Source organism: Apium graveolens, chromosome 11, assembly GCF_009905375.1.
Source record: "Apium graveolens cultivar Ventura chromosome 11, ASM990537v1, whole genome shotgun sequence".
Lineage (NCBI taxonomy): Eukaryota > Viridiplantae > Streptophyta > Magnoliopsida > Apiales > Apiaceae > Apium > Apium graveolens.
Window position 1 is genome coordinate 195,985,949 of NC_133657.1, and position 15,905 is coordinate 196,001,853.

The 15,905-nt window shown below is 35.3% G+C and overlaps 1 protein-coding gene across 1 annotated transcript; it reads right to left on the reverse strand.

Annotated features, from left to right (window-relative positions):
• Window positions 1–5,463: 5,463 nt before the first annotated feature.
• LOC141696421 (uncharacterized) lies at window positions 5,464–14,514 on the reverse strand. Its single transcript, XM_074500564.1, has 9 exons — window positions 13,923–14,514; window positions 13,226–13,825; window positions 11,468–12,631; window positions 10,949–11,311; window positions 9,667–10,223; window positions 8,138–8,915; window positions 7,348–7,704; window positions 6,558–7,162; window positions 5,464–6,394 (listed from the first exon to the last, which is right to left on the reverse strand). Exons 1-9 carry the CDS (start codon window positions 14,512–14,514, stop codon window positions 5,711–5,713), a joined length of 5,700 nt encoding a protein of 1,899 aa, XP_074356665.1. The 3' UTR covers window positions 5,464–5,710.
• Between the last annotated feature and the right edge of the window lie 1,391 nt (window positions 14,515–15,905).

Genomic DNA, 15,905 nt, shown 5'->3' on the forward strand with positions numbered 1-15,905 from the left:
AAGCGAAAGAGCACTCCAGTCTACTCCCCAAGTCCATCCCAGGATCTTATCATTTTAATCTTAATTATTCTATATAAATTTTCAAGACTGGACCCGGCGTCTACCTCACTCCTCTTTCTCCTTCCATGTATAAGAGGTCGAGTGTTCGAATTCTGAACCATGGCCGAAGTGTGAGTATTTGAATTTGGATAATTTACCATAACAAAAAAGTATAAAATTTGTCATTTCCCTATAGTAATTAGCTTAAACCTAATAAAGAATCTAGTGGTATACTTCCAGTAAACATAATGTATTCATAAAATGCAATCTATGCTTTATTTGGGCTCCGTCCCTTTTTTGGTATATTAGAATGGAGAAGTCATTTTTTTGGTACATCTGTTCAAAAAATTTCATTTATGGTACAGAACGCCTGTACTTGTGGAATTCTCCAACTGACACCCAGAACAAGTGGCGTTCTGGGGTCATTTTAATATATTTTTTTCTCTCTTTTTCCCGTGATGAAGTTGTGTTAGTGTGTTTTTGAACGAAATAAAATTAGATAAAGGGCTATTTTTGGACTCACATATTAAAAAAATGGACAATATTTTTAGTAATTTTTTTTGTTGGCTTGTAATGTAAACCTAATTTATGTGTGTATTTTTTAATTTAAATAAAAAAACCGTCTAAATATGAATTTTGTAGCTCTAAAAAGGGTGTCGTGAAATGTGAGTGTATAATTTTTAGGTGAGTGCATGTTTTGGCACGTGCGTATATAAATAACCGTAGTTTTTCTGGGATCCAAATTTTTTTGTTGTGTTGTAATGTAAACCTATATTTTGGGAAAATTTTAATTTTGAATTAAAAATTTTTATGACCAACACTTTTATAACTTCGAAAATGGTGTCTTGAGCGGCGAGTGCGTAATTGTCACGGGAGGGCAAATTTGTGCACGACATATTTAAATAACCGGAAATTTGTTTAGGTCCATTTTTCTATTGTTTTGTAGGTATGTAAAAATATTTGGAGTCTGTATGATTAAATAATAAATAAACATTTGGCCTTTTTTTTATTAAAAACTAATATCATTAACACTTTTGTAGCTTCGAAAATGGTGTATTGAGCGGCGAGTGCTTAATTGTAAGCGAGGGCATGTTTGGGCGTAATTGGGAAAAAATTTGTATATGTTACATTTTAGTTTTTAATTTGAAACTCGAGAAAGGGTGTCATGAGGGATAAAAAATTTAAAAGTACGTTGTAACGGAAAGTGGGATAATGAAAATGATAAAGTAGGAAGTACATTGCAACTGAAAAAGGGATAATGAAACAACTCTCAAATTCTTTAGTCATCCGCAAGATTAACAACGTAATGATCAAATTCTTGATCTTCAATCTCGTTAGCTTTCTCATCATTTTCTTCCTCATCCCCTTGAATGTGAGGGGATGTATGCTTATGACCTACCTCCCCATTTTTGTAGGTTGATGCGTGCCTACTCGACCGAGTTTGACGCGGGGGGCCACGGGTCGGCGCCGTGAGTGCTATAACAGATGTTTGTAGCCATACCAGCATCATCGTGGCGTTGAGAAAAATCCCCAAGTTTGACAATATACTTAGCATATTTCTTATCCCACTGCTGTTCCTCTTCACGTATCTTTTCACTCCTACACCTTGCGACTACATCCTCGGCATCCCTTTTCCTCATGTCAAGCTCGTCCTCCATGAAGTGGTAGTATCGACACATTTCTTTTAATTCATAATCATATTCTTCCTTTGAAATGTTACCAGCGTTGAAATTCTTATTAATGTTATCTTCGTACTGGATCGATGAATTCATAAACTCGAAGTGCATTTACCCGTACCCAATAAACTGTTCATTGTCACGGACGGAGAATCCTTGTGCAGCCCGTATAGCTTGCATTCTTCGGATAAATTATTTGACCTCACTGATTTTTGCTCTATGAGATTTAGTAGGTGCCTGAGATTCGGTCCATTTATACCAATTAACTTCCCCGTTGTTACGCATTTCCGAGCTTGTGTGTCCTTTGCCCTTGTCCATGACCTCAGTGTATGAATCTAAAAATGTGGAGAATGTTAAAGTAGAGAGGGGTGAAATTGAGATGATGACTTATAGGTCCGCATATATTTATAGGCCAAAAAATGAACTGGTAAAACTTTAAACTTTGAACTGGGGCAATAATGATGAATGTGAATTTAATAGTTTGAGTTTTCAAATCATTTACTCTATCAATCCAAAAAAATGATGTTTATTAGGTTTGGTACCACTTACAATGACCTTAAAAGTGTCGTGTATAATTTAATGAACATTAGTTCATATCAGTGGAATTTAAAATTGAGTTTAAAGTATCCATATCTTGGTCAGTACAACCTAGTTGAAGGTTTTTATCAAATGGATATTTTATGTGATGATGATGTTACACGCATGTTAAATGTTCCTGCCATGTTGCTAAACATTCAAGGAGATGTTTCTTTGTTCATCGAAACAGAAGAAATTGTTGTTGATGATCCGTACTCATTCCAGCATAATTTCGGGTCACAACCAACAACAACAACATACGGTGGTGATGTACAGCCACTGTGATCAAATGTACTTTTTGATCAAGGTGTAGGGTATCGAGGGAGGACTACTGAACATGGTGGAGGGTCTGGTAGGGGGGCTAGTGAACATGGTGGACGGTATGAAGGGGGTAGTAGTCAATATGTTGGAGGGTATGGAGGGGGAGTATACAATATGATGAAGGCTATGGAGGGGGGAGTAGTCAATATGGTGCAGGGTATGGAGGGGGGAGTAGTCAACATGGTGAGGGGTATGGAGGGGGGACTATTGAACATGGTGGGGGTAATGGAGGGTGGAGTAGTCAATATGGTGGAGGCTATGGAAGGGGGACTACTGAACATGGTAGAGGGTATGGAGGAGAAAGCAGTCAATACAGTGGTGGGTTTCAAGGGGGGCTAGTTATGAAAGTGATGTGGTGGGAAGAGGTTCAGGTCAGCGGATAGCCCTGCTGGCAGATGGAGTTGTAGCCAATTCATCAAGTGAGGAGAATCTTCACCTTCGCGATGATGACGACGAGGAATCTTCTGCCACCGAAGATGGTGAAGGACATTTAGAGACAAATGAAGAAATTTCCAATACATTTCCGGTAGTTTGAGAACAACATCATGTTCCAAGGGTTCCATGGTTTCACATAGAGCAATACACTCCACCAATCATAGATAACCCTAATGATATATATGCTGATGAAGACCTTGACAAGGGGGAACTGAGTGAAGGAATGTGTTACCGTTACAAAGCAACGATCTTGGGAGCAGTGAGGCGTGCACATATTAACACTGATCGTACATATAAAACTACAAGGAGTAACAAATAACAGCTGATTGTACAATGCCGGGCTGAGGGGTGTAACTGGAGGATGAAGGCTGCTTTCATGCATGATTCCGGGTACTGGCGGATTAATGTTAATAGAGAGGAACACAAATGCATGGTCGATCAGCCGTTACAAGATCACAAGAAGTTATCTGCAAGGATGATTGCGCAAATTGTAAAACCACTTATAAGTAAATCTTTAGCAAACGCCATTTATTAAGGCCGATTTTTTTAACATTTACTATTTTATGTGAAACAGGTAATAGATACACACAACAACGAGCACAACCACATAGTGGGGTACAAGAAAGCGTGGAGAGGGAAGCAAATAGCAATTGAGGAAGTGTATGGCAGTTGGGCTACAACATACCAAGCTCTACCCATGTTCCTGGCAGCCATTATGAAGACAAATCCTGGAACCATTGCTGAGATCGATGTTGTCCCTCATGCTAAGGAGCGGGGCACGTCCGTCTGCAAGAGGATTTTTTGGTCTTTAAAGGCAATGATGGATGGGTGGCAACATACACGTCCTGTGATTTCAATAGATGAGACATTCTTGAAAGGAAGATATAGGGGCAAGTTGCTTATTGCTATGGGTGTTGATTCGAACAACCACCCATTCCCTCTCTGTTATGGCTTGGTTGATGAGGAGACGTACGAGAACTGGTCTTGGTTTTTGCAGCGTCTTCGAAGACATGTCTGTCGGCAACGGACCGGCGTCTGCATCATTTCTGATCGTGCTGCCAGCATTATCTACGCCCTACGAGACCCTCAAAACGGTTTTGCTGAGCCACTCGGCATCCATAGGTTCTGTCTCTTCCATGTAAGAAGTAACTTTTGTAGTCATCACCCAGGTGGTGAACTAAAAAAATTAATGTGGAAAGCTGGAAGAATCATACAAGTCTCAAAGTATGACGTATATATGTCGCGGATTGGTGAAACTTCCCCCACCGCCCTATAATATCTTGCTACAATACCCGTGGAGAGGTGGACACTTTCCCACGATAGTGGTGTTTGCTACTGTCAAACAACCATAAACATGTTTGAGGGATTCAACGGCAACATAAGGAGGGCTCGTTTTCTTCCAGTAACAGCAATGATGGAGTACCTCTTCTACAAAGTGGTCACAATTGTAGATAAACATCGAAACATAGTGGATGACGGTCTACAAGAGGGGCAACAGTTATGTGCACGTTTCGCCGCTATGTTAGCAAAAATTCGGAGAAAGGCAACATGACATACGGTTATTACTTTCCATCGTTTCCGCGGGATTATGAAAATACTAACACATCGGTACACAACTGCTAAGGGATCGGTAAAGGGAGGTAAAACTCAGGTTGTCAACCTCAATGACTGTACGTGCACCTCTGGAAAATGGGCGACCCATCACATGTTGTGCTCCCATGCAATGGCAGGTTGTATAACACATGGATTGAGTTGGGAGCATTTCATCGAACATATCCATAAGAACCAAACAATGTTGGACTTGTACATGCCAATAATTTATTCGTTGGAACCAACTGAATACTGGAACTACAGGCCAAAAAACGTAGTTCTGCTTTGGTGGGGTGAGACCCCTTATATAGATGTTGGGAGTCCTTGAATTGGACTAGGGTTAGGAGACTTAGTGTACAAGTCTTTGAATTAGGATGGACTTTGGAGTCCTAATAGGTAGAAAACTGATTCCTTATCCCATGAGGTTCCTTGGAGGCCAATATACAAGGATCTATATCCCCACCAGGACTCATCTTAATAGCTGATTTATCCATTTTTAATTAGTTACGAAATTAATTAATATTCAGGGTTTTGGGCCCATATCAGGCCTAATTAATTTAACATTAATTATATTCATAGGCTAATTTTAGGCCCATATCACCAATATTAAAATACAAAAATAAATGCATGTTACAAGAAAATATATAAAACATAAAGATGTAATTTTTTTAAATATTAAAAAGTAAATACATAGTAATAACCGGTACAATTAAATAATTAAAATTTTGTAAGTACACGACAAAAACACAATTTTTAGATAAACAAATGAAAATAACTTGAGGGGGTGTACGGTAGAGACAACCATAATCATAGTGGCGGACAAATGTATTTAATATAGTGCTGAGCTGGGACTTTCACGTCATTCTGTACAAAAATTCTATAAATAATTCTGTACATGTAACATGTAGCATTACTCTTTATTTAGTTCAAATATCTTCAGCCAGGATTAAGTTTATGCTGATTCATACCACCAAGCAACGGAACTGTGCAAATTATCTGGTTACACAAAAAGAAAAAGGTGAACAAGTGCCTCCACAGTTCCTACATTTTCTGCTACATAACAATACACATTCTCAAGCTTCATGCTCATGATCTTTATTCTTCTGTACTCGATAATCATTTACAACCCTCAGCAGTTGAACAATGACAAAAACAAAGAAGAGGGAACCGATGACGCAAACGGTTATGGCCAGGGCTAGTGATTTGGATAACACAACATATGTTCCTGTCATAAAGACTAACATCATCATCACAACAGAAACAATGTTGAGCACAATTGTTGTTGCATGGAGTTTAGTCAGTTGGCCCAGATTCTGCGACATAGATTCAAGAAAGTAGATAAACAAAGAACATGCTGACAACAACAGAGCTATTGCATCAAATATCATAAAGGCATTAAAGGCTGCTCTTTTTGAAAGAACCGTCAATCCTTCGTTATCATCCCCACTTTGATAGAGACCACCTGGCATGGTAAATCCTACCGTGAAAGTTATTGTAGTTATTAGTGCACTAACCACTATCTGGCTGTTGGTCCCCTGTCTATATCTTTCTAGCTCTTCTTTCATCTTTGGCTCATTTTCCTTCATCATCTTTTGTTTGCGTTCATTAAAAAGGACATCTTTTATCCTTCGTTTACTCGGGGGCATTGAACTTGAAAAAATGTTATTATTTCTGGTTCGCACCGAACCTGAAAAAATATTATTCCTTCTGCTTTTAGGCCCAAGAGTGATATCATCTAGTGCAATTTTGATGAGTACCTGTAGGGTAATGACAAGCCGTTAATATTTAACTTATTTAGAGTCATCTTGTTACTGTTTACCAAACAACTCTAGATGTTCTGATCTTTCCGTCCTTTATTATATTTTAAAGAAAGGAAGCAAGTTTCCATGATCCAGTGAAAGAGAAAAATGAAGTGCGTACCTGATCAGCCACAACATCAGTTTTAATATACAACATTTCCCAAGGAGTAAAATTGTTCTTGTTTCTTGCCACTGTATCTAGTTCTTCATCTTTTATGAGTTCCGGGATGAAACAACCACTAGAGATAAGTACATGAAGAGGTGTATCACCATTAATATCTTGCTGTTTCAATATCTTTTCCTTGCACGACTTTGGACAATATTTCAAAATACCTTCTACCATCTCTTTTCTATTATCAGCTTTTATATTACCATTATCAGCTGCAACCAAATGTAGTATATTTTGTCCATCTTTATTAACAACTGTATATGGAGAGTTATCAACTCCGGATGCAGAGTTATCAACTCTCGATGCAGAAGAAGACGGAGCTGGCCATAACTGCATAAGTCGTACCAGTGTAGAAGTATATCCACGTTCGACTGCTACATGAAATGGCGTAGGTATTTCATACACAAATTGGTGTTTAACATCTTCTTGTGCTCCTATTATGGCACCGAGCACTGAATCAAATTCGTGATAGACAGCGTAGTGGAGTGGTGTCCAGCCATTATCTTCTGTAAAAGTTACAAGGTTTTTGGTACCTTCCAAGAGACGTAAAACAGAGTCTGCAATATATTTACATAGTACATAAATTATGGAAATAATTTTAAGTTAATATAATTAGAATGAAACATCAAATTTATATCAAGATGAAGAACATAAGAATAAAAGGTAAGCTTATATTTTAATATGTACTTATGAGAATAAATAAGCATTATGTAAACTTTATATTATGAACAAATACCCATACCTTTATCGCGCCTTTTCATAGCAAGAATTAGAGGAACCACGTCTTTGTGATCTGGGTTGATTATTCCAACTTCGTATGTTTGAGAGAGTAATTTGATGATATCATCACTACACTTGTTATCGATGGCATTGAAGATCAAAGGCATGAGACCATTTCTTTTAATTTCACGACCATGTTGATAGGTCGGATCTTCCTGTACTATCAGTCTAACAGCATCCACACAATTATTCTTCACAGCAAGTTCTAAGACAGTGATTCCCAACTCGTTTGTACGACCAAAAAAAGCTTCGAAATCTTCACTACTACGTCTGGCTGCATGAATGATCGTCCTAATAATGTCGCTGGCTCCTTCTTTCACTGTAAGTGAAGTAAAGTAAAATACATTCAGTTATTTTATTGAGATACACTAGTATGATAAAAAATGGGGTTTTTTTAAAAATATCCCGTCACCAAATATATTTTACAAAAATATGGTGCAATGTAACCAGAAATGTAATCTTTGCAAACTCATGTGTGTAATTTGTGTACCTATGTGCAATATCATATGCAATTTTTATAGTATTTTTGCAAAAAACATTGAAAAGTTGGGTATTTTTTACAAACTCCCTAAAAATATCTACTTTATTTTACTTACAGGTTACATGGGAAGCACAAGAAAATTTATTCAAATTTAATAGTTGAATATATTAGTTGTTACTAGAATTTATGTTACTTTATAATATGATAAAACTAGAAAATTATTACTAAGTTTATTAAAGTTGTAGTTGTATGTAATTAATAATAAGAATACCTTGGCCGATATTCTGAATAAGAGCATGCAAAACTGTTGTCCTACCACCAGGACCATCTAAAGACAGAGTTGTGCAAGTTTCACAAATCTCCTTTACTATCTCTTTGTACCCTTTCTCCGCCGCTATGTAAATTGGAGTTTTGCCTTGGCAGTTTTCAACATGTTTATCATTTGGATCAGCCTTCACTAAGAGCTTAACAATAGCCACGTCATTTTTAAGGACTGCCAAGTGTAATGCGGTGTTCTTGTCTGGAACATTAGCTTGCCGAATATAAGTTTGAAAAGGAGTAACTGGATTTGGGGCAACATCATTTGCTGAGGAAGAAGTTAAATTACGTTTGGCTGTACTAAGGAGAGCATCAACCACTTTAGTGTGTCCATGATGTGCTGCAAGGGAAAGTGCAGTTTGTTTCCGATTATCCAGCCTGACTAAAAGGTTTTTGTTTGCAAACACACTCAAAATAAACCGAATGTTTTCTATTGCTCCCTTCTTTGATTCAACGTGAAGAATTGTTTCTCCAGCTACGTTGGGTTTATCGGCTTCCATCTCCAATGCAGCTCTAGATATAGGATCTCCGGCAATGGCATCAGCAAAACACTTGGTAACAGCTCCGGTATTTACTTTCATCAGTGCAAGCATTTCATCTATCATTTTTTTTGCTTCTTCCCTAAAACTCACATCTTTTTTCTCTAGGTGACCAATTGGGAACACTGAACTTAAAAAAATATCTCTTTTACGATCAATTTGGATATATTCAAGCGCCACTCTGATTTTCACCTATAAAATAAGTGATGGACAATAATTTTAAAATTATCAGAAATTGAAGAAACACATTATCTACGTATAACATGATATGTCTGTTTATTGAGTTTAACATGATACAAATCTTAATTTCGATATCGTCGTATATAATTATTTCTCATTATTGAATAATGATTTCACTTATTTCAAGAATTTAAACACATTAGTGTGTATATATATACATATTAGATAATTTAATTTCAATCTTTCTTATTCTATCCATCATCAAAATTTTGACTGCAGGAGGATGTGAGGATGTTAGGGCGAAGAGCAGAGTCAGTCCTCAGGTCAAACTCTTTATTTTACTGAACGGTGCACCGAAAAAAATGAATTTTCAGGACATATTTTTTTAATTGTTTTATCCTAAATGACCACCAAGAAAATAAGAGATATTTCTCATTTTATAGGACCGGCATAATTAACATACTATCAATATATCATTTACACTTATTTCTATTTATTGTTGGACACAAATTTTCTTTTCGTCTGGAGTTTTATGAATACCAGGACTGGCCCTCACCAGGAGCAAAGCTAACTCAAATCACTTTATCATTGTAAAAATTGAAGGCGCTAAATGCACCATAGACAAAGAAATCTATAATAATACATATTTAAATGTCTTTTTTTTTGGTCAAACTAAGCTAACCGCAGTTAAGAAATACAGTATGTTTTAGAAAATTGATATGGTATAAAAAGAGAACAAATATTTAACTAGTCTGCAACATACCTGGTCCTTGAAGATTTGCTCGTGGAAATACAACATGTCCCAAGGAGTCCATTTCTCCATGTTTTCGACACTTATATCAAGTCCTTCGTATTTTAAAAGTTCCGGAACAAAGCAACCACGTTGGATAAGCAGGTGAAGAGTTGTATTGCCATCGTTATTCTGCTTGTTCACAAACTCTTTCTTCTTATGCTCTTCTGGACAATTTTTTAAAATACCTTCGATCATATCTGTTTTGCTCTGCAATGCCGCCAAATGTAATATATTTTGCCCTTTTTTATTAACGGCAGTGTATATTGAAGAGGAAGAGGACCATAATTGCATAAGAAGTATGACAATAGAAGTAAGTCCTCTTTGGGCAGCTACATGAAACGGTGTAAGAACCTTATTTTGGTACCCAGATTTATGTTTAATCCCTTTTTGAGCTTCTGCTATGTGTTTAATTATTGGATTAGATTCATGATATACTGCGTGATGAAGGGCTGTCCACCCAAGCTTGTCAACAAAAGTCACAAGACGCTGGGCACCACGCCCATCTACTAAAAGGTCAAACACCGCATCTGAAAAAATTTATTTTAAAATTATTATATAATTAAATAATAACGGGTGCTAAGTACAAGATTATATATTTAAATTAATTAACAATAGGTCACTACAATAAAAGTGGCTAAAAATGACTGTATTATTCCGGTCGGTTTTATATGAAAAATGAACGTTTTTTGTTGTTTTTAACATAAACATGACCAAAATTCTCCAGTCACTTTGAATGCCGACGAAAATGAAATCCGGTCACAATAAAAAATTAAACAGGTATGGTCGCATTTGGTAAGTCTAAATATAACCGACAACCGTTACAATTCTTTTCCCAAAATTTTTGAAATTTCAAAATTTTTGAAATTTCACTTTGAAATTTTATTTAAAATTTGATTTCTCGCATAAAGAAACATACCAAGTGCAGTCGCATTGCGAATTGACTAAATTAGTCACAAGTACTAGATGATCATTTGAAAATTCCGTCCAAACATCCATATAATTTGGAAATCCCGACTTAAAATTAATTTAATATATAATCAAACTTATTTTAATATTCGATTCTCGTTAATTTAATTTTCTGAAATTTGTATATGGAGTTTCGATATAATTTTAAATTTCTAATCCAAAAACAGTTTTAAAAAATGGAGTTAATCCGATTTCGGCCAAAACTCTGACGAGGTCATGTTGTCCCATTATGGATCAAAACATGAATAAATGCAAATAATATGTCAAGTAAAAACAAGTTTCATACCTGTTTTGCCACTTCTAATAGCCGAAATCAAACTGACTTGATCTTTGAAGTCTTTAGATAATTTAGATCCGTCGTTGTACCTATCTGTGAGTAACTTGACAATATTCTTGTAATTCTTCTCCTGGGCTTTATATATTATAGGCATGAGACTAATAAAAGCGCCATCCTTTCTCTTTGAGGCGGGATGTTGTAAATCTAATATAAAATTAATCACTGCCTCTTTATTTAGCTCCACCGCCACTTCTAAGATAGTACATCCGTCCTCGTCAGTTTCATAAAATATTTCATCAACACCAGCATTAATGTTGTGCTTTTTGATTTGATCAATGACCATTTCAATCACATCTTTAACTTCATTATTTTCTGCAAGAATACAAGTGCATAAAAATGTTGTGATAGAATCCCACTTATAAATGCATCACAACATGAGTCCAATATATATAATTAGTGTTAGGATGCTTTGCAGATTAATAAATATATCGGTTATAAATTAAGTATGCCTAAATACGCTCTGCATACCTTCGTCAAGATATCTGATAACAGCATGCAAAGCACTGATATTACCACCAGGACCATATAAAAATTCTGGAGTTGTGCAAGCTGTACCGATCATCTTTGCTGCATCGGCATACCCGTTTGCCACAGCTATGTAGAAAGGTGTTTGACCTTTCTTGTTTGGAGTACCCTCATAACTTGGATCGGACTCTACTAATAGTTTAGCCGTATCTAAGTTACGTTGCTTGACTGCTATGTGTAAGGCAGTGTTTCCATCTTCATCAACTCGCCTGAGGAAAGCTTGAACAGAACTAACTGGATTATCATCAGTGCTATTATTATCTGAAGAAGATGCTTGAAAAGAAGTAACTCGATTGGGATCAGTATTATCTTCAGTACTATCATCATCATCATCATCATCATTATCATCATCAGTATTATCATGATCAGAAGCAGAAGAAGGTTGAAGAGAAGCAACTGGAATGGAATCACTATTATCATTATCTGGAGCAGAAGGCGGCAAACGTCCAGCTGCATCAATTAGGACCTTAACCACATCAATGCTATTGTTGCCACTTAGAACAGCAGCATGCAAAGCAGTTCTACCATCAGGTCCGTCCAGAGTGGGAGCGGTGCAAATTGAAGAGATAATCTCTACTATTTCTTTGTACCTTTGTTCCACAGCTATGTACATTGGTGTTTTACCATCCTTGTTTTGAATATGCGTATCAGTGGGGTCGGCCACTACTAATAGCTTAACAACATCCACGCGACCTTCCTTCACTGCTGCATGTAGGGCAGTCTCCGAATCTTGATCAGCATGCCTAAGATAATCTTGAAAAGAAGTTATTGGATTATCAATAGCTGAAGGAGGCAAGTGTCTAGCAGCTTCGATGAGGACCTCAACCACTTCAGTGTGTCCATAATATGCAGCCACAATAAGTGCAGTTTCTTTTTGATTACCCAGCTTATCCAAAAGATTTTTGTTTGCAAACTCCCTTAGAATGAATCGCACATGTTCGGTGTTTCCATTTATGGATTCAATATGAAGGATAGTTCCATTATATCTGTCCAGCTTATCAGCTTCCATCTCCAATTTAGCAATGGAAACAGCATCTCCGGCAATGGCAGCGTCAAACAAAGCATCTCTATCCATAATTTTATAGAGTGCTCCACCAGGGCTCTTATCTAAATATATAGAAATGTATCAATTATGGATTTAATACAGTTAGCAAATACAGTAGAAATCTTGGTAAGGAGGTGAAGTTATCATGAATTTGAATCAAAGAGAACTTCAATAAAAGAGAAAGTGGATTTAGCGTGTGACCAGTGCGATGTATGGATTGCTTCTAACATTCTTTTAAATAATATTTTTTATCTTAAAATTATTTAAATTTTAATATATTTTTTCAATAGTTGGAAAAAATTGAAAAATATTTTATAATAATGTATTTCTGAATATAATATAATATAATATGTCGTGACTGAAAATAAATAATATAATATAGGATATTGTCGAAGGACTTTAACCCAAATGAAGAATATTAAAGCTTAAACATTTATCTGAATTATGATATAACTACAGTTATTTACCGTATCAAACAATGATAAAAGTTGTTGTGCTTATATAGTATACTATAAATATAGATAAATAGATATATAGATGATGTAACAATTATTATTTACCATACCAAATAACAAGTGTTTGCTTATAAAATAACATAGTATAGATATATATAATTTATGCATTTTACAAAAAAAAAATTGAAGTTAGTTGCATACCTTGGTCGAGATTGTTAATACGAACAACAGAACTACCCTCAGGTCCGTCCAGAGAAGGAGCTGTGCAAGTTGCAGAGATTAACTCTATTATTTCGTTGTACTCTTTTTCCACAGCTATGTACATTGGTGTTTCACCTAGTTCGTTTTGTGTATGGGTATCAGTACGGTCAGCCTCTACTAACAGCTTCACAATATCCACGTTTCTTTCCATGACAGCTACATGTAAGGCGGTGTCCATGTCTTGATCACCTTGCCTAAGAAAAGCTTGAAATGAAGCTTCCTGCATATGTCCTTGAGCTGCTTCAATGATCACCTTAGCCACTTCAGTATGTCCGTTAGATACAGCCAAATGAAGTGCTGTTTGTTGGAATCTATTTAGCTTGCCCAGAAAATTTTTGTTTACGAACTCTCTTAAAATAAATTGCACATGTTCTGTATTTCCGGACTCCGATTCAATGTGAAGGATAGTTTCGCCATATTCGTTGAGTATATCAGCTTTCATCTCCAATATAGCAATGACATCAGCATCTCCAGAAATAGCAGCATCATACAAATCATCTCTATCCATTATTTTATAGAGTGTTCCACCGCGGCTCTCAACTATAATGACAATAATAAGGAAATAGATTTAACATTTAAAGCAAAAAGAAATACATAACATGATTTATTTGAAAGGACTGTTTTAAAAAGGCCATACCTTGGTAGAGATTTTTAACACGCACAACAGTACTACCATCAGGACCGTCCAAAGAAGGAGCTGTGCAAGCTGTAGAGATTATCTCAACTATCTCGTTGTACTCTTTTTCCACAGCTATGTACATTGGTGTTTTACCATCATCATTTTGTGTATGCGGATCAGTAGGGTCAGCCTCTACCAATAGCTTAACAATATCAACGTTACCTTGAAAAACTGCTGAATGTAAGGCAGTGTCCGAATCTTTATCACCTTGCCTAAGAAAAGCTTGGAACGAACTAACTCCATCATCATTAGGTGAGAAAGGTGGCAAATTTCTAGCTGCATCAATCAGGACCTCAACCACTTCCGTGTGTCCTAAATATGCAGCCCACATAAGTGCAGTCTCTTGTTGATTATCCAGCTTCACCAAAAGGTTTTTGCTTGCAAATTCCCTCACAATGAATCGCACCCGTTCTGTATTTCCATTTTTGGATTCGACGTGAAGGATAGTTTGTTCATCATGATTGAGGATATCAGCTTCCATCTCCAATTTGGCAACTGCATCAACATCTCCGGCAATAGCAGCATCATACAAAGCATCTAATTGATCCATAACTAGAACTTAGTTATATATGTTTATACAATATTGTTGAACATAATTTCTTGGTGAACTGAAGAAATTATTTGCAGGTGCTAGTTATTCAACATCACTCATCTTTATATAGAGGCTTGATTTCATTAGAATTACACAGGAAACACTAAATTATACAATTAACCAAACCCGTACCTTAACATTTATTTAAAATCCACCTTCCACGAGAGGCCAGGTATGCAGAGAAGGACGTCTGAACGAACAACTAGAGTTAAATTTCTAACAACCATTAAGTTGACCCAGTATAGAGTTAAACCAACTCATGATAATTTAGGTATTATTTTTAAAAAAGTATTTCAAAATGATTATCGTAAACCCAATATAAACTTGAGCTTAAACTAATTAATATTACTGTATCAAAATTGCAGTAGACTTTATGTATGCACCTAATTTCAATTTTCAAATAAGTTTAATCTGGCCTAACAAAATGTTAAACACTCTTGAAACAGGTTATAAAGAATTAAGTTTTATGGAGAGCAAGAGACCTTGGAAACCACTTATGTTCTGCAAAGCAAAATATTGCACAGTTGCAAAACATATTATTTTGCCAATGCTCTAAAAGATTCTTATTTTATTCAAAATCTTGAATATGTACGACATGTAAAATATTACAAAAATATTTAATTCTACATGTTAAGTTTGCACAACATTTGTTTAGCTTGTACAACATACAAATTTTACTTATTAAAAATTATCAACAATTTTAATGAATTAGTGATACTTGTAAAACATACTTCATAAAATAATACATTTTAAAGTGTTTTGATTGCAGAACATAATTGGTCTCCAATGAAAAAGTGTTATACATAGAACTTTCCTCATATATATATATATTATATATATATATTTAACATTTGACTTTTCATAAGTAATTTATATAAAATATAAATATAATATATATATATATATATATATATATATATATATATATATATATATATATATATATATACTAGGGCGCCAAGCAAGGGTATTATATTAAAAATAATATTAAGTTATTATCACAAATGGACACTAACAAATAAAAATTAAAGTGAAAATAGAAGCCAATTCGTTTTAGTCGACATTTTATTTTATATAAAATTTTAAAAATTGTTATATAATTTTACCCAGATTTGATACTTTTAGATTGTAGTATAAATAGTACAGGTAGTTGATAATATGTGCTAAACACGTACCAAAAAATTAATATTAATAGCAAATAATAAATTGATGCATGAATAGTTATGTAGTTAAAAGAAAAATTAGTTATGAAATGTTCTCGTATAATTTTAGTTATGTATTATTTTATTTTAAGTATTATATATTTAACAAATTGTATAATTTATCTTTTGAACCGAATATTTTTATTT

Excerpts from the sequence above, each read along its gene's own strand:
- LOC141696421 (XM_074500564.1), bottom strand. The coding sequence starts at position 14,514 with ATGGATCAATTAGATGCTTTGTATGATGCTGCTATTGCCGGAGATGTT. Across the intron at positions 12,632-13,225 it reads TATTAACAATCTCGACCAAG|ATAAGAGCCCTGGTGGAGCA; the intron begins GTATGCAACTAA and ends CTATATATTTAG. Across the intron at positions 7,705-8,137 it reads TATTCAGAATATCGGCCAAG|TGAAAGAAGGAGCCAGCGAC; the intron begins GTATTCTTATTA and ends CTTCACTTACAG.